General features: G+C 59.1%; 2 protein-coding genes across 2 annotated transcripts in view; one reads left to right on the top strand and one right to left on the bottom strand.

Annotated features, from left to right (window-relative positions):
- The window catches only part of HEATR4 (HEAT repeat containing 4), a 103,330-nt gene that overhangs the window by 12,317 nt on the left and 70,017 nt on the right, over positions 1–20,996 (bottom strand). Inside the window, 2 exon segments of the mRNA XM_038765504.1 lie at positions 16,204–16,253; positions 20,805–20,961. Of these exon segments, the coding sequence (XP_038621432.1) occupies positions 16,204–16,253; positions 20,805–20,961 (207 nt within the window).
- RIOX1 (ribosomal oxygenase 1) lies at positions 14,398–16,253 on the top strand. Its single transcript, XM_038765503.1, has one exon. It carries the CDS (start codon positions 14,523–14,525, stop codon positions 16,182–16,184), a length of 1,662 nt encoding a protein of 553 aa, XP_038621431.1. The 5' UTR covers positions 14,398–14,522; the 3' UTR covers positions 16,185–16,253.

Raw genomic sequence — 20,996 nt, 5'->3', positions numbered from 1 at the left:
ATGGGTTCAAATCCCGGCTCCGCCACTTGTCAGCTGGGTGACTTTGGGCAAGTCACTTCACTTCTCTGGGCCTCAGTTCCCTCATCTGTAAAATGGGGATGAAGACTGTGAGCCCCACGTGGGACAGCCTGATCACCTTGCATCCCCCCAACGCTTAGAACAGTGCTTTGCACATAGTAAGCGCTTATGGTTCAGTGGAGAAGAGCCCAGGCTTTGGAGTCAGGGGTCATGGGTTCAAATCCCGACTCCGCCACTTGTCAGCTGGGTGACTTTGGGCAAGTCACTTCACTTCTCTGGGCCTCAGTTCCCTCATTTGTCAAATGGGGATGAAGACTGTGAGCCCCACGTGGGACAACCTGATCACCTTGTAACCTCCCCAGCGCTTAGAACAGTGCTCTGCACATAGTAAGCGCTTAATAAATGCATTCATTATTATTATTATTACCACCGCTGACGTGACAGGCGCGCGCAAGCGCGCGTGGACAACTGACGGGAGGTCGACTGCGCACGCGCGCACAAGCACCGCCCCCAGGGGCCGCCAAGGGAACTGCAGGCAAGGGACAGCAGCCCGGCCCCCGCGCGCATGCGCACGCCATCCTTTCATTCATTCATTCTGCGCACATCCCTTCATTCAATCAATCAATCAATCAATCGTATTTATTGAGCGCTTACTGTGCGCAGAGCACTGTACTGATAGCTTGGGAAGTACACGTCGGCAACACAGACAGGTCATGGGTTCGAGTTCCGACTCCGCCACTTGTCAGCTGGGTGACTTTGGGCAAGTCACTTCACTTCTCTGGGCCTCAGTTCCCTCATCTGGAAAATGGGGATGAAGACTGTGAGCCCCACGTGGGACAGCCTGATCACCTTGTATGCCCCCAGCGCTTAGAACAGTGCTTTGCACATAGTAAGCGCTTAATAAATGCCATTATTATTATTATTATTATTGTTATTATTATTATTACCACCGCTGAAGTTGCAGGCGCGCGCACGCGCGGACCACTGACGGGCGGTCGACTGCGCACGCGCGCACAAGGGCCGCCCCCAGGGGCCGCCAAGGGAACTGCAGGCAAGGGACGGCAGCCCGGCCCCCCGCGCGCATGCGCACGCCTTCCTTTCATTCATTCGTTCATTCATTCATTCTGCGCAAATCCCTTCATTCAATCAATCAATCGTACTTATTGAGCGCTTACTGTGCGCAGAGCACTGTACTGAGCGCTTGGGAAGTACAAGTCGGCAACACAGACAGGTCATGGGTTCGAGTCCCTACTCCGCCACTTGTCAGCTGGGTGACTTTGGGCACGTCACTTCACTGGGCCTCAGTTCCCTCATCTGGAAAATGGGGATGAAGACTGGGAGCCCCACGTGGGACAACCTGATCACCCTGCATCCCTCCAGCGCTTAGAACAGTGCTTTGCACATAGTAAGGGCTTAATGAATGCTATTATTATTATTATTACCGCCGCTGACGTGACAGGCGCGCGCGTGGGCCACTGCCGGGCGGTCGACTGCGCACGCGCGCGCAAGGCACCGCCCCCAGGGGCCGCCAGGGGAACCGCAGGCAAGGGACGGCGGCCCGGCCCCCGCGCGCATGCGCACGCCTTCCTTTCATTCATTCATTCTGCGCAGATCCCTTCATTCAATCGTGTTCCTTCACTCATCCAATCGTATTTATTCATTCATTCAATCGTATTTATTGAGCGCTTACTGTGTGCAGAGCACTGTACTAAGCGCTTGGGAAGTACAAGTAGGCAACATATAGAGACGGTCCCTACCCAACAGCGGGCTCACAGTCTAGAAGGGGGGGGGACAGACAACAAAACATATTAACTAAATAAAATAAATAGAATAAATATGTACAAGTAAAATAAATAGAGTAATAAGTATGTACAAACATATATACATATATATATATATACAGGTGCTGTGTGGAGGTGAAGGAGGTAAGGCGGGGGGGAGAGGGGAGAGGAAGGAGGGGGCTCAGTCTGGGAAGGCCTCCTGGAGGAGGTGAGCTCTCAGTAGGGCTTTGAAGTTTGTCACTCGTACCTCTCTTGGGAGGTGAACGGGCAGGTAGCCACTTTCCTTTACTGCTCTATCTGACCTCACGTCTCCGAGTCATTTTTCCTATCTGCGTCACCACCTTGGGTACACGGACCCTGCGGCCTATTTACACCGATTAACTTATTTTGCACCCTACTTTTCGATAACAGGGCCGTTGAGGTGAGCTACATCGAGTGCGTGGTGGAGAAGGCTAGGCCCTGAGTTCAGATTGTTATTCATTCAGTCAGTCGTATTTATTGAGTTCTTACTGTGTGCAGAGCAGTGTACTAAGCGCTTGGTGTGAGGCTTGAAGAGGCTTGAGTCTCTATAACTAGACAGACTCCATCTTGTTGGACAGACTCCATTTTGTGGAAAATGCTTTGTCACGCGGTTGGGCAGGGAGCCAGAACTTCTGGCCTGTAGCCCGGCCCCACCGCCCTTATCGGGAAGCACCTGGCAGGGCGGTTACCGTCAGCCTAACGGCCGGGAAAGCCCCCTGGGCAACCAGGCCAGTAAAACAAGGAAGGAACATTTGCATAACCGCTCCTCAGACCCCTATAAAGGGTGTAAAGCTGTGCTCGTGCGCGGCGGCCGTTCCCCAAGCCTTATTGTGGGGCGGTAGCCCAGATTTAAATCTGCAATAAAACTGCGACCTGCCCTCTTTGGCGCTGGGCAGGTCACCTAAATTCTGTCCGGTTGTCGTGCGATCCAATTTGTTGGTGGGTGGGATCCCGGGCCCTGGAGACCTTGATCAGGTTTCCATATAACATTTGGGGGCTCGTCCGGGATCCCCACCATTCTAGGCGGATCCCCTTCGCCCCGCCATCCGGGATCGGCGCAACAGACCCGGTACCGGTGAGTCGCTTTGTCAGGCCTCGCGAGGGTTTGGGAGTATAGGAACGGCAGGACGCTGCCTTTGTTCCGACTCCACTCGGATCAGGGGACGCTCTGACCTCGAGTTTGGGTCTCATGGTCGAGTACAGTTGTCCTTGAGACGTGTATGTTTCTTTGGGCTGTTTGTTTGGTTGTTGGCCTGTCATTTTCGTTCTTTGTGCGCTTTGCGAATTGCCGGGGGAGGGGAAGGGGGCGCATGCGTAATGTTTTAATCTTCGGGCAAGTACGGGGTACGGGAAAGGGCCCTTCAAGCCCGTTGGAACATCTTCTTCGGTCTTTTTGCCTCCCAGTTTTTCTGCTCGCACTTGCCGTCCTCTCCCTCTCGGCCAAGATGGGACAGGGCAGCAGGTCAAAGGGCCCCTTGAGCCCGTTAGGGTGTTTGCTCAAAAACTTCTCTGATTTCCAGCGGCGAGCTGATAACTGTGGCGCGTCTGTTAATAACTTTGACTTACGCAGGTTTTGCGAGTTGGAATGGCCCGCCTTTAAGGTTGGCTGGCCCGACACTGGGACCCTAGACATAGGGGTGGCGGCCGCCGTCCGCCGAGTTGTGGACGGAAACCCAGGCCACCCGGACCAAATCCCCTACATCACCATTTGGATAGATATTATAGTAGACAACCCTAAGTACTTAAAGGACTGCGGGTGCCGACCCCTCAGCGCCTCTAAGGTCCTCGTAGCCAGCACTCTAGGGTCCAAGGTTACTCGCAAGCCTCCCGTGCTCCCCACGCAACCAGAAAGCCCAAGGAGGGGGCGAGCGCCTCCTCCCCCCTATAGGGAACCCTCAGCCCCGCCCGAGGAAGAGGTTTTTCCCCAACCAGACTCCACCGGACCTCCAAGCCCCCCCCACACCCGAAGTGGGACTGAATTTGGGCCGGCAGGAGGGGCACCGGGGGTCTCGGGAATATACCCCCTGAGGGAAACAGGAGAGAGGGATGAAACGGGGCGGCCTGTGCGGACATATGTTCCTTTTACCACGTCAGATCTGTACAACTGGAAGAACCAGAATCCTTCCTTTTCCCAAGCCCCGGAGGAGGTGATTAACTTACTAGAGTCAGTCTTCTACACTCATCAACCTACTTGGGACGACTGCCAGCAGCTCCTCCGCGTCTTGTTTACGACGGAGGAAAGGGAAAGAGTAAAGGCAGAGAGCAAGAAGGAGGTCCGAAATATTCGCGGTGAACCAAGCACTGAGGCAAGGGAAGTGGAGGCCCAGTTCCCCTCTGGCAGGCCTGATTGGGACCCCAACACCCCGGGAGGGGAGGCCAATCTGAACCAATACCGCCAGATCCTCTTACGGGGGCTACGGGCGGCGGCCAGAAAGCCGACTAATCTCTCTAAGATAACCGAGGTCCGGCAGGGGCCAACGGAAAGTCCTACGGCCTACCTGGAACGACTATATCAGGCCTACCGGACCTGGACCCCCATAGACCCTGGGAGTCCTGATAATCAGGCAGCTATAGTAATTCAATTCGTGTCGCAGTCGGCCCCAGATATCCGAAAAAAGATTCAAAAAAATGGATGGGTTTCAGGGAAAGTCTCTCTCTGAGCTGGTAGCCATAGCCCAGAAGGTTTTTGACCAACGAGAGGACCCTACCAGAACAACTTATGAATTAACCCAGAAAATGGCGAAGGTCCTCCTAGCTCGAGAGGAACATTCGGAGAGCAGGCGACGGGGAGGCAGGTCCGGTCAGAAGAGGCTGCCCCTGGGAAAGGACCAATGTGCCTACTGCAGGGAGAATGGGCACTGGAAGCGGGACTGTCCCAAGTTAAAAGGGGGCGCAGCCCCGGTCCTGGTAGAAGAGGAGACTCAATAGGGCCGTCGGGGTCCCTCAGCCCTCCGGGAACCCAGGCTAAAGTTAAAAGTCGGGGGGCAATTGATTGATTTTCTGGTTGACACGGGGGCAACCCATTCAGTAGTGCAGAAACCCGTTGGTCCGATGACAAGAGACACGGTGACTATTGTAGGGGCCACCGGGGCCACGTGCAGGTACCCTAAATCGGAAGGTCGGATTGTCGATCTAGGGAAGGGATTGGTAACACACTCCTTCCTAGTTATTCCCGAATGCCCTGACCCCCTGTTGGGACGGGACCTCTTGCACAAGTTAAGGGCCACCATCATATTCTCCGAAGCAGGGACCCCTGAAATTAGAACTGAAGGCAAGTTACTGCTGTCCTCACCCTTGGTGGAGGAGTATCGTCTGTTCACTGAACAACCTGCACAGAACCTCGCCCTCTTAGCTTTATGGAGGGAGGAGATCCCCGAAGTATGGGCAGAATCGAACCCCCCGGGACTCGCTACTACCCAGGTCCCCGTGCATGTCCAGCTTACCAGCACGGCCCTGCCGATCAGAATAAGGCAATACCCTATAAGTCTGGAGGCTAGAAGGAGCCTCAGGGGGAGTATTCGGAAATTTAAGGAGGCAGGAATATTGAAGCCCGTCCACTCCCCTTGGAATACCCCCCTCCTACCCGTCCGGAAAACTGGGACCTCGGAATACCGCATGGTACAGGACCTGAGGGAGGTGAATAAGCGAGTGGAAACCATACACCCCACTGTTCCCAACCCTTATACTCTCCTCAGCCTTCTGCCACCTGACCGAACATGGTATTCGGTCCTAGACCTTAAAGACGCATTCTTCTGTATACCTTTGACTTGTCAATCACAACTCCTGTTTGCATTCGAATGGATAGACATGGAGGAGGGGGAGTCGGGCCAATTGACCTGGACTAGACTGCCCCAGGGATTTAAGAACTCCCCCACCTTGTTTGACGAAGCTTTGAGTAGAGATTTGCAGGGATATCGATTTGACCACCCAACAGTAACGCTCCTCCAGTACGTGGACGACCTTTTGATTGCCGCCGGGAGTCGGGATGAATGCCTCCAAGCTACCAGGGACCTGCTGGTCACTCTAGGATCAATGGGGTACCGCGTGTCAGGCAGCAAGGCCCAGCTGTGCCAGGAGGAGGTCACTTACTTGGGATTCAGGATCAAGGACGGGACCAGGACGTTGGCCCAGAGCCGGGTCCAGGCCATCCTACAGGTCCCAGCCCCGAAGACCAAGAAGCAGGTACGAGAGTTCCTGGGCACGGTCGGTTACTGCAGGCTCTGGATCCCCAGCTTCGCGGAGTTGGCACAACCCCTATACGCCGCCACCCGAGGGGCCGATGCCCCCCTACGATGGACCGGTACTGAAGAGGAAGCCTTCCAGCGGTTGAAAACGGCCCTGCTACGACCACCTGCTCTGGCCCTACCCAAACTGGACAAGCCCTTCCAGCTTTTTGTAGACGAGGCAAAGGGTGTTGCCAAAGGGGTGCTCATGCAGACTCTCGGCCCCTGGAAGAGACCAGTGGCGTATCTCTCAAGGAAACTGGACCCCGTGGCCGCCGGATGGCCCCGCTGTCTGCGGGCCATTGCAGCCGCTGCCCTCCTTCCTGTCCAAGGAAGCATCGAAGTTGACCTTCGGGCAGAGTTTGGAGATCACCTCGTCTCACAACCTGGAGGGTCTCCTGCGCACGCCCCCGGACAAGTGGCTGACCAACGCTCGAGTAACCCAGTATCAGGTCCTGCTCCTGGACCCACCCCGGGTGATCTTCAAGCAAACTGCGGCACTTAATCCCGCAACCCTGCTGCCAGCAACTGACGACTCCTTGCCCCTGCATCACTGCGCGGACACCCTGGATGCCCTAACCACCACCCGCCCGGATCTGACCGACCAACCCCTTGCCGACGCTGAGGCCACGCTCTTCACTGATGGGAGCAGTTACGTGAAGGAAGGCCTGAGGTATGCGGGGGCGGCCGTGGTGACAACGGACTCCATCGTCTGGGCTGAGGCACTCCCGAGAGGGACGTCGGCCCAGAGGGCTGAACTTATAGCCTTAACCAAGGCGCTGGAATGGAGCAGGGATAAGACTGTGAACGTCTACACCGACAGCCGTTATGCATTTGCTACCCTGCACGTACATGCAATGATCTACAAGGAAAGGGGACTGCTGACAGCCGGGGGTAAGGCCATCAAAAATGCCTCTGAAATTTTAGCTCTTCTAACGGCCATCTGGCTGCCAAAGCGTGTCGCCGTCATCCACTGCAGAGGACATCAACAAGGTGAATCGTTGGAAGCATTGGGAAACCGGCTGGCTGACAAGACAGCCCGGGAGGTCGCTAAGGAGTCACCGGCAATTCAGGCCTCCCTGTGCGACCCGCCCCGTACCCCAGTCGACTGGGTCCCCGCGGACACCCCACAATATACAAAAGAGGAAGAAGCTCTCGGCCAACGGCTTGGCGGAACCACTGACCCGGCCGGCTGGTGGCGACTCCCTGACGGGCGGATCCTACTCCCCAAAAGCAGTAGGGAGGCGGGTAGTCGAGCAGACCCACCGTGCTTCCCATCTTGGGGAATCCAAACTGGCCGCGGTCATCCGAAAGCACTACCTCATCTGTGGTATCTACGGGGCAGTAAAAGACGTGGTGCGCAGATGCGAGGCCTGCGCCCGGGTAAATGCCCAATCCGTCCCTACCAGCTCGGCCGAGAACGTCCGCGAACGAGGACTGGCCCCCGGGGAACACTGGGAAATTGACTTTACCGAAATGACTCCGGCCCGGGGCGGCTACAAGTATTTGTTGGTCCTGGTGGATACCTTCTCCGGGTGGGTGGAGGCTTACCCGGCGAAGGGGGAAACGGCTCAGATTGTCGTCAAGCACCTGGCAAATGATCTAGTCCCGCGATTTGGACTGCCACTTCGTATTGGGTCTGACAATGGTCCGGCTTTTGTCGCAAAGATAACTCAGCAGCTGGCTTCCGCGCTCCGGATCACCTGGAAACTACACTACTGTGCGTACCGGCCCCAGAGTTCTGGGCAGGTGGAAAGGATGAATCGGACTTTGAAAGAAACTATCACCAAATTAAAGATGGAGACTGGGGGTGATTGGGTCGCGCTTCTCCCCCAGGCCCTCTTCCGGGCCCGGTGCACACCAGGGAGGGAAGGCCTGTCCCCTTTTGAGATTGTCTATGGTCTGAGGCCCCCCCTGGTGCCCCGAGTCGGCCTTGACCAGCTTGCCGAAGTCACCCATCGGTCTTTGCTTAAGTCCTTACAGGCGCTGCAGGCTACGCGGTCCCTCGCCCGGACGACCTTGGCAGATCAGCAACCTGGGGCAGAGGTCCATCGAGGAAGGGAGCCCCTCTTCCAGCCTGGGGGCCTTGTCTACGTAAAGAAACTCGACCCTCGGCAGCTCGCTCCCCGCTGGGACGGGCCCTTCACTGTCGTTTTGAGCACTCCCACTGCCGTGAAGGTAGCTGGTAAGACCCCGTGGATCCACCACACCAGGTTGAAGGGTGCCCCAGAGTGCAGTGGAACATGGAGGATCGACCCAGCCTCCACCCCTCTCAAGTTAAAACTCTCCAGACGTTCGTCATAACCTTGTTCGGAGTCAGCTGTCTCTCTGGGGTCTTGGGGGGCCTCGGGCCCCCCCCTAACAAAGAGGCACTGATAGCGGCCCTGTGGGGACCCCCCTGTAACTGTCGAGGGGGTGTCCAGGAAACCATACCCACCACCTATACGCGATTAGTTACTTGTGGCGACTCGACAGCTTACCTAGTATACAACAGGGGAGTGGGTGGAGGATATCGCCAACATTGGGTATGCACTCGCCGACCTAGGGTACTACTGTCCCCGGACGGTCGACCTGGGCCCTGCCCAACGGCATGCCAGGTCACCTCCCAGATGCACTCCACTTGCTACAGCGAGGCCCAGCAGTGTAACCACACGGGCGGGAAGGTCTATTTGACTGCCGTCCTACAGAGAACTTACAGTGGCTCCTTTGGGGGAGAAGGGGACTATTCCAAATACGCCCAGGCCTCCTGCACGGGGACCGTCGGTCAGCCCGTCTGTTGGCCACTCCGGGCCCCCCTCCACATCTCTGATGGTGGGGGGCCTTCCGATCGCGTCCGAGAAGCGCAGGTGAAGGAACGCATGAAGGAGGTAATCTAGATCTTACACCCCTCGATCCAGTATCACCCCCTGGCGCTGCCTCGGCCCCGGAGCCCCGGTCTGGACCCTCAGACTGCGGATATCCTCGCCGCCACCCATCAAACTTTGAATGCCACTAACCCTGCGCTGGCGGCGGATTGCTGGCTCTGCATGCCCTTCGGTCATCCTATACCCATTGCAGTGCCCGGGAACGCGTCCGGAAACGCGTCCGTATCCGGGCCCGATTCTCCTTACCCCGGAGGAAACTGTACTCATAACCTTCCCTTTCGTGTGCAGCCGCTTTGGGCCCCCCCTGTTCCCTGTTACCTTAGGTCAGGCCCCAACACCAGTATCGCCTTGGACGTAGGCTTCGCCTCTTGTAACTGCTCTCAAACCGTCAATGTCTCCACCCCACTTTGCCCGGCCCCCGGCCGAGTCTTTGTGTGCGGTGGGAACTTGGCTTTCACGGCCCTTCCCGCCAACTGGACGGGTCGTTGTGTCCAAGCCTCCATACTCCCTGACATCGACCTTATTCCGGGTGACGAGCCTGTTCCACTCCCCAGCCTGGATTACATCGCCGGTAGACATAAGAGGGCCATTCAGTTTCTCCCCCTACTCCTGGGCCTTGGGTTGGCCGGTGCGGGCACGGGAGCGACGGGTCTAGGGGTCTCGGTCCACTCCTACCATAAATTGTCCACCCAGCTCATTGAGGATGTCCAGGCTCTTTCAGGCACCATCCGCGATCTACAGGACCAGATTGACTCCCTTGCTACAGTGGTCCTACAAAACCGGAGGGGTCTGGACCTGCTAACGGCTGAACAGGGCGGGATCTGCCTAGCCCTAAAGGAACATTGCTGCTTCTACGCTAACAAATCCGGGATCGTTCGGGACAAGATCCGCAAGCTCCAGGAGGACTTGGCCGTGCGGCGGCAGGAGCTGGCCAACAACCCCCTCTGGAGCGGCTTCAATGGACTCCTCCCTTATCTGCTGCCACTTCTGGGCCCCTTGTTTGCGTTGCTCCTTGTGTTGTCTATCGGCCCCTGCCTGTTCAGAACTGGAGCACGTATGCTCCAGGATAGGCTGCAAGCTATTAAAGTCCTGGCCCTGATGTCCCCGTATCAACCGGTGCCCCCTGAGGACCCCTCTCCCGCGTAACCTTGCGTTTGGCTTCTGTACCCACGCTTTGCTGATCGGTCAAAGATTTGCCCTTCACTGACAAAAAGCAGTGGGGAATGTGAGGCTTGAAGAGGCTTGAGTCTCTATAACTAGACAGACTCCATCTTGTTGGACAGACTCCATTTTGTGGAAAATGCTTTGTCACGCGGTTGGGCAGGGAGCCAGAACTTCTGGCCTGTAGCCCGGCCCCACCGCCCTTATCGGGAAGCACCTGGCAGGGCGGTTACCGTCAGCCTAACGGCCGGGAAAGCCCCCTGGGCGACCAGGCCAGTAAAACAAGGAAGGAACATTTGCATAACCGCTCCTCAGACCCCTATAAAGGGTGTAAAGTTGTGCTCGTGCGCGGCGGCCGTTCCCCAAGCCTTATTGTGGGGCGGTAGCCCAGATTTAAATCTGCAATAAAACTGCGACCTGCCCTCTTTGGCGCTGGGCAGGTCATCTAAAATTTGTCCGGTTGTCGTGCGATCCAATTTGTTGGTGGGTGGGATCCCGGGCCCTGGAGACCTTGATCAGGTTTCCATATAACACTTGGGAAGTCCAAGCTGGCAAAATATAGAGACTGTCCCTACCCAGCAGCGGGCTCACAGTCTAGAAGGGGGAGACGGACAACAAAACATATTAACAAAATAAAATAGAATACGTACAAGTAAAATCAATAGAGCAATATGTACAAACATATTGTACTTCCCAAGCGCTTAGTACAGTGCTCTGCACACTGTAAGCGCTCAATAATAATAATAACGATAGCATTTATTAAGCGCTTACTGTGAGCAAAGCACTGTTCTAAGCGCTGGGGAGATTACAAGGTTGTCCCACGGGGGACTCACAGTCTTCATCCCCATTTTCCAGATGAGGGAACTGCGGCTCAGAGAAGTGAAGTGACTTGGCCAAAGTCACACGGCTGACAACTGGCAGAGTCGGGATTTGAACCCACGACTTCTGACTCCAAATCCCGGGCTCTTTCCACTGAGCCACGCTGCTTCTCATCCCTTTCAGTCATTCATTCATTCGTATTCATTCATTCTCATTCAATCCTATTTATTGAGCGCTTACTGTGTGCAGAGCACTAGACTAAGCGCTTGGGAAGTACAAGTTGGCAACATCTAGAAACGGTCCCTACCCAACAGTGGGCTCACAGTCTAAAAGGGGGAGACAGACAACAAAACAAAACAATCAGAGCGGCGGGAACGGGGGGCGTGAGGGCCAATTAGAGCGGCAGGAAGGGACTGGAAGGCGCGGAGGGGCGGGGCGCGAGACCTCTTTCCGGGGGGAGCCAATCAGCGCGACGCTCGGCGGGAGGGGGCGGGAGCGGAGGGGGCCAATCAGCTCGGCGGGAGGAGCGAGGCGCGCGTCCTCTTCCCGGGGGGAGCCAATCGGCGCGGCGTTCGGCGGGAGGGAGCGGGGAGCCAATCAGCGCGGCGCTCGGCGGAAGGGGGCGGGACCGGGGGGGGAAATCAGCTCGGCGGGAGGAGCGAGACGCGCTCCCTCTTGGGGGGGGCCAATCAGCGCGGCGGAAGGAGGCGGGGGCGGGGGAGGGCCAATCAGCTCGGCGGGAGGAGCGAGACGCGCGTGTCCTCTTTCCGGGGGGAGCCAATCGGCGCGGCGCTCCGCAACATTGCCAAGATCCGCCCTTTCCTCTCCATCCAAACCGCTACCCTGCTCATTCAAGCTCTCATCCTATCCCGTCTGGACTACTGCACTAGCCTTCTCTCTGATCTCCCATCCTCGTGTCTCTCTCCACTTCAATCCAGACTTCATGCCGCTGCCCGGATTGTCTTTGTCCAGAAACGCTCTGGGCACGTTACTCCCCTCCTCAAAAATCTCCGGTGGCTACCAATCAATCTGCGCATCAGGCAGAAACTCCTCACCCTGGGCTTCAAGGCTGTCCATCCCCTCGCCCCCTCCTACCTCCCCTCCCTTCTCTCCTTCTCCAGCCCAGCCCGCACCCTCCGCTCCTCCACCGCTGATCTCCTCACCGTACCTCGCTCTCGCCTGTCCCGCCATCGACCCCCGGCCCACGTCATCCCCCGGGCCTGGAATGCCCTCCCTCTGCCCATCCGCCAAGCTAGCTCTCTTCCTCCCTTCAAGGCCCTGCTGAGAGCTCACCTCCTCCAGGAGGCCTTCCCAGACTGAGCCCCTTCTTTCCTCTCCCCCTCGTCCCCCTCTCCATCCCCCCGTCTTCCTCCTTCCCTTCCCCACAGCACCTGTATATATGTATATATGGTTGTACATATTTATTACTCTATTTATTTATTTATTTTACTTGTACATTTCTATCCTACTTATTTTATTTTGTTGGTATGTTTGGTTCTGTTCTCTGTCTCCCCCTTTTAGACTGTGAGCCCACTGTTGGGTAGGGACTGTCTCTATGTGATGCCAATTTGTACTTCCCAAGCGCTTAGTACAGTGCTCTGCACATAGTAAGCGCTCAATAAATACGATTGATTGATTGATTGATTGAGAACCAATCAGAGCGGCGGGAGGGGCCGAGAGGGCGCGGAGGAGCCAATCAGAGCGGCGCTCGGCGGGAGGGGGCGGGACGGGGGGGGCAATCAGCTCGGCGGGAGGAGCGAGGCGCGCGTCCCTTTTCCTGGGGGAGCCAATCAGCGCGGCGCTCGGCGGGAGGGGGCCAATCAGCGCGGCGGGAGTAGCGAGGCGCGCTCCCTCTTCCCGGGGGGGAGCCAATCGGCGCGGCGGGAGGAGCGAGGCGTGCGTCCTCTTCCCGCGGGGAGCCAATCGGCGCGACGCTCGGAGGGAGGGGGCGCGAGGACCAATCAGAGCGGCGGGAGGGCGCGGAGGAGCCAGTCAGCTCGGCGGGAGGGGGCGGGCAATCAGCTCGGCGGGAGGAGCGGGGCTCGCGTCCTCTTTCCGGGGGGAGCCAATCAGCGCGGCGGAAGGAGGCGGGAGCGGGGTGAGGGCCAATCAGCTCGGCGGGAGTAGCGAGGCGCGCGGCCTCTTCCGGGGGGAGCCAATCAGCGCGGCGCTCGGCGGGAGGGGGCGGGACCCGGGGGGGCAATCAGCTGGGCGGGAGGAGCGAAGCGCGCGTCCTCTTCCGGGGGGAGCCAATCAGCGCGGCGCTCGGCGAGAGGAGCCAATCAGCGCGGCCCTCGGCGGGAGGAGCCAATGAGCGCGGCGCTCGGCGGGAGGGGGCGGGACCGGGGGGGCAATTAGCTCGGCGGGAGGAGCGAGGCGCGCGCCCTCTTTCCGGGGGGACCCAATCAGCGCGTCGCTCGTCGGGAGGAGCCAATCAGCGCGGCGCTCGGCGGGAGGGGGCGGGACCAGGGGGGGCAATCAGGTCGGTGGGAGGAGCGAGGCGCGCGTCCTCTTCCGGGGGGAGCCAATCAGCGCGGCGCTCGGCGGGAGGAGCCAATATCAGCGCGGCGCTCGGCGGGAGGGGGCGGGACCCGGGGGGGGCAATCAGCTGGGCGGGAGGAGCGAAGCGCGCGTCCTCTTCCGGGGGGAGCCAATCAGCGCGGCGCTCGTCGGGAGGAGCCAATCAGCGCGGCCCTCGGCGGGAGGGGGCGGGATCGGGGGGGCAATTAGCTCGGCGGGAGTAGCGAGGCGCGCGCCCTCTTTCCGGGGGGACCCAATCAGCGCGTCGCTCGGCGGGAGGAGCCAATCAGCGCGGCGCTCGGCGGGAGGGGGCGGGACCAGGGGGGGCAAGCAGGTCGGTGGGAGGAGCGAGGCGCGCGTCCTCTTCCGGGGGGAGCCAATCAGCGCGGCGCTCGGCGGGAGGAGCCAATCAGCGCGGCGCTCGCCGGGAGGGGGCGGGGCCCGCGGCCTCTTCCGGGGGAGCCAATCAGGGCGGCGCACGGCGGGAGGGGGCGGGACGGGGGGCAATCAGCTCGGCGGGAGGAGCGAGGCGCGCTGCCTCTTCCGGGGGGAGCCAATCAGCGCGGCGGAAGGAGGCGGGAGCGGGAGGAGGGCCAATCAGCTCGGCGGGAGTAGCGAGGCGCGCGTCCTCTTCCCGGGGGGAACCAATCAGCGAGGCGCTCGGTGGGAGGGCCAATCAGCGCGGCGCTCTTCGGGAGAGCCAATCAGCGCGGCGCTCGGCGGGAGGAGCGAGGCGCGCGCCCTCTTCCGGGGGGAGCCAATCAGCGCGGCGCTCGGCGGGAGGAGCCAATCAGGGCGGCGCACGGCGGGAGGGGGCGGGACGGGGGGGCAATCAGCTCGGCGGGAGGAGCGAGGCGCGCTGCCTCTTCCGGGGGGAGCCAATCAGCGCGTCGGAAGGAGGCGGGAGTGGGAGCAGGGCCAATTAGCGAGGCGCTCGTCGGGAGGGCCAATCAGCGCGGCGCTCGTCGGGAGGGGGCCAATCAGCGCGGCGGGAGTAGCAAGGCGCGCGTCCTCTTCCGGGGGGAGCCAATCAGCGCGGCGCTCGTCGGGAGGGGGCCAATCGGCGCGGCGGGAGTAGCGAGGCGGGCGTCTTCTTCCCGCGGGGGAGCGGCAAGATGTCGGACGCACGTGTGTCGGCGCTGGCGGGCTACCGGGCGCTGGCGGCGGCGACGGGGAGGAAGGCGACGGGGAGGAAGGCCTTCCTCAGGAAGATGGCGGCGAAGAAGAAGCGGCGGCGGCAGAAGGCGGCGGCGGCGGCGAAGAAGCTCGACAAGCAGGACCCACCGGCGGCGGCGACCGGCGAGGAGGAGGAGGAGCCGGCGGTGCCGCGGCTGCTGCGGGAGCTGGGCGGGGTGGCGCACAGCCAGCGGCGGGCCGCCCTGCTGTTCGACTGGCTGATCGCCCCGCTGCCCGCCGGCGGCTTCTTCCAGCGGGCCTGGGAGCGGGAGCCCGTGGTGGTGCGTCGCGGGGACCCCGCCTACTACGGGGGCCTCTTCTCCACGGCCGAGCTGGACCGGCTGCTGCGGCGGGAGGACCTGCGTTTCGGCCGCCACCTGGACGCCGCCCGCGTGTCGCCGGAGGGCCGGAGGGAGAGCCCGGGGCCGGACGGGGGCAGGGCCACGCCGGCCGCCGCCTGGGGCCTGTACCGCGCCGGCTGCTCGCTGAGGCTGCTGTGCCCGCAGGCGTGGTCGCCCACCGTGTGGCACGTGCTGGCCCTGCTGCAGGAGCACCTGGGCTGCCTGGCCGGCTGCAACGCCTACCTGACGCCTCCCGGCGGGCAGGGCTTCGCGCCCCACTTCGACGACGTGGAGGCCTTCGTGGTGCAGCTGGAGGGCCGCAAGCGCTGGCGGCTCTACCGGCCCCGGACCCCGCTGCCCCGCCGGCCGGGGCCCGACCTGCGGCCCGAGGAGCTGGGCGAGCCCGCGCTGCGCGTCGTCCTGCGCCCCGGCGACCTCCTCTACTTCCCGCGGGGCTTCGTGCACCAGGCCGACTGCGGCGGCAGCGCCGAGCACTCGCTGCACCTCACCCTGTCCGCCTACCAGCGCAACACGTGGGGCGACCTGCTGGAGCCCCTGCTGCCCGCCGCCCTGGAAGCCGCCCTGGAGGAGGACGCCGAGTTCCGGCGCGGCCTGCCCCGCGACTACCTGGACTACATGGGGGCCCTCCACGCGGACACGGCCGACCCGCGGCGGGACGCCTTCCTGGCCCGCCTGCGGGAGCTGCTGGGCCGCCTGGCCCGCCACGCGCCCGTGGACGCCGCCGCGGACCAGCGGGCCAAGGCCTTCCTGCACGACTGCCTGCCGCCCGTGCCCAGCGCGGCCGAGCGGGCCCGCGGGGCGCTGGCCCTGGCGGCCCCGCGCTGGGAGGCGGGCGCCGTCCGCGGGGCCGGGCCCCGCCTCGACGCCTCGGCCCGCGTGCGCCTGCTGCAGCGCGGCGTGGCCCGGCTGGTGGGCGAGGACGGCGGGGCCGTGCTCTACCACACGCTGGACAACGGCCGCCGCTACCACCAGAGCGGGGGCGGCCCCGCCGGCCAGGAGGGCCCCGAGGAGGACGCCCCGCGGGGCCTGGAGGTGGCCCCCGACCTCGTCGACGCCGTGGAGCGCCTCTTCCGGGCCTACCCCAACTTCGTCCGCGTGGGCTCCCTGCCCTGCGACCGCCCCGACGACCTGCTGGACCTGCTCGCCGACCTCTTCCGCCGCGGCCTGCTCATCACCCGCGAGCCGTTGGACGGCGACCGGCGGGGGGACGGGGGAGGCGGCCGGGGCCCCGGCCCGTGAAGCGCGCACGGACACTCACCGGCGTCGACGATCCCGGCGGCTCCCGGCTCCGGGGCGGCTCGGCGGGACCTGAGGGGGAGAAGGAGGGCGGCGGGTGGGCGGCCGGGCGGGCGGGCGGGCGGGAGCTTCACCTCGTTGCGGAGAAAATAAACACCACCCGTCGAGGGGAACCGCCGTCTCCAGCGCGTTTGCCGGCCGGCCCGAGGCGGCGGAGGACCGATTTCGGAGCGGGTGGGAAGGGCGACTCTCTCTGCCTCAGAGGTCATCGTCGATCATCAATCCTATTTATTGAGCGCTTACTGTGTGCAGAGCACTGGACTAAGCGCTTGGGAAGGACAGATTGGCAACATAGAGAGACGGTCCCTACCCAACAGTGGGCTCGCAGTCGAAAAGGGGGAGGCAGAGAACAAAACCAAACATACTAGCAAAATAAAATAAATAGAATATCCTCTCGGGAGCCCGGTAACGGACCCCGCTTTCAAGCGGAAAGGGGACCGGCGTGCCCGGAGCCGGGGCCCGGGCATCCGGAGGACTCGAGTCCTCATCCCGGCTCCGCCGCCTGACCCGGGGCGGGTCGCTTCTCCGGGCCTCGGTCCCCTCATCTGGAAAATGGGAGGGGAGAGACCGGGAGCAGCCCCCCCGCTGCTGCCGCGGGACGGGGACCGCGGCCGGCCCAACGAGCCGGCGTCTACCTCGGTGCTTAGCACAGTGCTTACCCTCTTCCCTCGGGTGCTGGGGTAGATGCGAGCCGACGGGGTGGGACTCAGCCCACGCTCCGCGGCGGGCGTGGGGGCCTCGCCGTCTTCATCCCCGTTTTCCAGAGGAGGGAACCGAGGCCCGGGGAAGCCAAGCGACTCGCCCAGGGTCGAGCGGCGGAGCCGGGATGAGAACCCGGGTCCTTCCGACGCGGGGTCGGGACACGCTCTGGGACCGATCCGGGGAGGTTCCTGGGGTGAGATCCGGCAACTCCGGCCCCAAGTTACCTCGACGGTCGGCGCTTACCCTGCGCCAAGCGCTCTCCCGAGCCAATCGGGTGGGACGCAGACCCCCGTCCCGCGTGAGGCTCCCGAAATGTATCTTGGAAGGAGTAAGGCCCTTTGGCAGATGAGGGAACAGAGGGGCGAAGCGACTTGCCCGAGGGTTCACAGCAGACCCGGCAGATTCCCGGTTAGTCGCGGCTGCGGTCTCGTTCACTCGATCCTATTTATTGAGCGCTTACCGTGTGCGGAGCGCCGGACGGAGCGCTTGGGAGGCGCGGGACGGCAACTCGGTTGAGCGTGTGCCGGGCGAAGCCGGGGGGAGATGGGAGTCGACGTCGGGGGGGAAAACGGGTCCTCGTTGATCCCCGTTTTCCGGCCGAGCGGACCGAGGTGCGGAGAGGTGAAGTGGCTTGCCCAAGAGCGCGCGGCAGAGCCAGGGTGCACACGGTAAGCGCTCAGTAAATACGATTGAATGAATGGGCAGGTAATGTGTCTTGTTCATTTTCTAGCGTGCGCTTCCAAGCGCTTAGTACAGTGCTCTGCACGCGGTAAGCGCCCAGTAAATACGATTGAACGAATGGGCAGGTAATCTGTTTCTTTTATAGCGTGCGCTTCCAAGTGCTTAGTACGGTGCTCGGCACACGGTAAGCGCTCAGTAAATACGATTGAACGAATGGGTAGGTAATGTGTCTGTTTATTTTATAGCGTGCACTTCCAAGTGCTTAGTACAGTGCTCGGCACACGGTAAGCGCTCAGTAAATACGATTGAATGAATGGGCAGGTAATGTGTCTATTTTCTAGCATACGCTTCCAAGTGATTAGTACAGTGCTCTGCACACGGTAAGCGCTCAGTAAATACGATTGAACGAATGGGTAGGTAATGTGTCTGTTTATTTTATAGCGTGCACTTCCAAGTGCTTAGCACAGTGCTCGGCACACGGTAAGCACTCAGTAAATACAATTGAACGAATGGGCAGGTAATGTGTCTGTTTATTTTATAGCGTGCGCTTCCAAGTGCTTAGTACAGTGCTCAGCACACGGTAAGCGCTCAGTAAATGCGAGTGAATGAATGGGCAGGTAATGTGTCTGTTTATTTGATAACGGACGCTTCCAAGTGCTTAGTACAGTGCTCTGCACACGGTAAGCGCTCAGTAAATACGATTGAATGGGCAGGTAATGTGTCTGTTTATTTTATAGCGTACGCTTCCAAGTGCTTAGTACAGTGCTCTGCACACGGTAAGCGCTCAGTAAATACGATTGAATGAATGGGCAGGTAATGTGTCTATTTTCTAGCATACGCTTCCAAGTGATTAGCACAGTGCTCTGCACACGGTAAGCGCTCAGTAAATACGATTGAACGAATGGGTAGGTAATGTGTCTGTTTATTTTATAGCGTGCACTTCCAAGTGCTTAGCACAGTGCTCGGCACACGGTAAGCACTCAGTAAATACAATTGAACGAATGGGCAGGTAATGTGTCTGTTTATTTTATAGCGTGCGCTTCCAAGTGCTTAGTACAGTGCTCAGCACACGGTAAGCGCTCAGTAAATGCGAGTGAATGAATGGGCAGGTAATGTGTCTGTTTATTTGATAACGGACGCTTCCAAGTGCTTAGTACAGTGCTCTGCACACGGTAAGCGCTCAGTAAATACGATTGAATGGGCAGGTAATGTGTCTGTTTATTTTATAGCGTACGCTTCCAAGTGCTTAGTACAGTGCTCTGCACACGGTAAGCGCTCAGTAAATACGATTGAATGAATGGGCAGGTAATGTGTCTGTTTATTTTATAGCGTGCGCTTCCAAGTGCTTAGTACAGTGCCCGGCACACGGTAAGCGCTCAGTAAATACGAGTGAATGAATGGGCAGGTAATGTGTCTGTTTATTTTATAGCGTGCGCTTCCAAGTGCTTAGTACAGTGCTCTGCATGCGGTAAGCGCTCAGTAAATACGATTGAATGGGCAGGTAATGTGTCTGTTTATTTTATAGCGTGCGCTTCCAAGTGCTTAGTACAGTGCTCGGCACACGGTAAGCGCTCAGTAAATACGAGTGAATGAATGGGCAGGTAATGTGTCTGTTTATTTGATAACGTGCGCTTCCAAGTGCTTAGTACAGTGCTCGGCACACGGTAAGCGCTCAGTAAATACGATTGAATGAATGAATGAATAAATGTCATGATGCTTAAGGTCGTTGCGTGGCTCAGTGGCAAGAGCCCGGGCTTTGGAGTCAGAGGTCGTGGGTTCAAATCCCGGCTCCGCCAACTGTCAGCTGGGTGACTTTGGGCGAGTCACTTCACTTCTCTGGGCCTCAGTTCCCTCATCTGGAAAATGGGGATTAAAACTGTGAGCCCCCCGGGGGACAACCCGATCACCTTGTAACCTCCCCTGCGCTTAGAACAGTGCTCTGCACATAGTAAACGCTTAACAAACACCGTCATTATTACTAAGCGCTTAGTACAGTGCTCTGCACATAGTAAGCGCTTAACAAACACCGTCATTATTACTAAGCGCTTAGTACGGTGCTCTGCACACAGTAAGCGCTCAGTAAATACGATTGAATGAATGGGCAGGGAATGTGTCTTGTTCATTTTCTAGCGTACACTTCCAAGTGCTTAGTACAGTGCTCTGCACACGGTAAGTGCTCAATAAATACGATTGATTGAATGAATGAATGAATGTCATGCTGCTTCTCGAGACCGTCAGGTCGTTGCGTGGCTCAGTGGAAAGAGCCCGGGCTTTGGAGTCAGAGGTCATGGGTTCGAATCCCGGCTCCGCCAACTGCCGGCTGGGTGACTTTGGGCGAGTCACTTCACTTCTCTGGGCCTCAGTTCCCTCATCTGGAAAATGGGGATTAAGACTGTGAGCCCCCCGTGGGACAACCCGATCACCTTGTAACCTCCCCAGCGCTTAGAACAGTGCTCTGCACGTAGTAAGCGCTTAACAAACACCGTCATTATTACTAAGCGCTTAGTACGGTGCTCTGCACACAGTAAGCGCTCAGTAAATACGACTGAATGAATGGGCAGGTAATGTGTCTTGTTCAATCAATCAATCGTATTTATGGAGCGCTTACTGTGTGCAGAGCACTGGACTAAGCGCTTGGGAAGTTCAAGTTGGCAACATATAGAGACGGTCCCTACCCGACAGTGGGCTCCCAGTCTAAAAGGGGGAGACGGAGAACAAAACCAAACATACTAACAAAATAAAATAAATAGTCATCGATTTCTTGGGATTATTACATAGCCACCCATTTTAGTATCAGCAGTGAAACTGGTCTTAATCCATTACTTCAGCTACTCAGTGCTTATTTGGATTTGCACTCATTTTAAAACCTGACACCCACGTAATCCCAGTTTTTAATGTATAAACCCCAGCAGCTAGCTCATCTGAAATTATGGTTTATGAGTGCTTGCGTTCATTTTCTAGCGTACGCTTCCAAGTGCTTAGTACAGTGCTCTGCACACGGTAAGCGTTCAGTAAATACGATTGAATGAATGAATGAATGAATGAATGAATGAAGATTCTCTAGAACACCCTGCCTATGCACCAAGGCAGCTCAGAAGACGAACCAAAGGATTTGGCTTTGAGAAAATGGAGCAGTCCCACCCGATGGGCATCGAGCGTCGGGAGCGGGGCCCAAATTACCCGGGAATGCTTTGATCAGGCCACGGAATTCCTCTTCCCGATTCACTTCCCGGGGCGGCTGGTAGATTCGTTTGGCTTCCTGCTTCAGTCGGTCCAACGCTTCCTCGGTTTCCAGCACTTTCTGGGTGAGCACATCCTTTTGGCTTAGGCCGGAGATCTAGGCCACAAGCGGGAATCTCCATTCCCAAGGGG

Source organism: Tachyglossus aculeatus, chromosome 23 (assembly GCF_015852505.1).
Source record: "Tachyglossus aculeatus isolate mTacAcu1 chromosome 23, mTacAcu1.pri, whole genome shotgun sequence".
In the NCBI taxonomy this organism is placed as follows: Eukaryota; Metazoa; Chordata; class Mammalia; order Monotremata; family Tachyglossidae; genus Tachyglossus; species Tachyglossus aculeatus.
The sequence above is the reverse complement of the archived record's forward strand: the minus strand, read 5'-3'. Positions and strand labels throughout refer to the sequence as shown.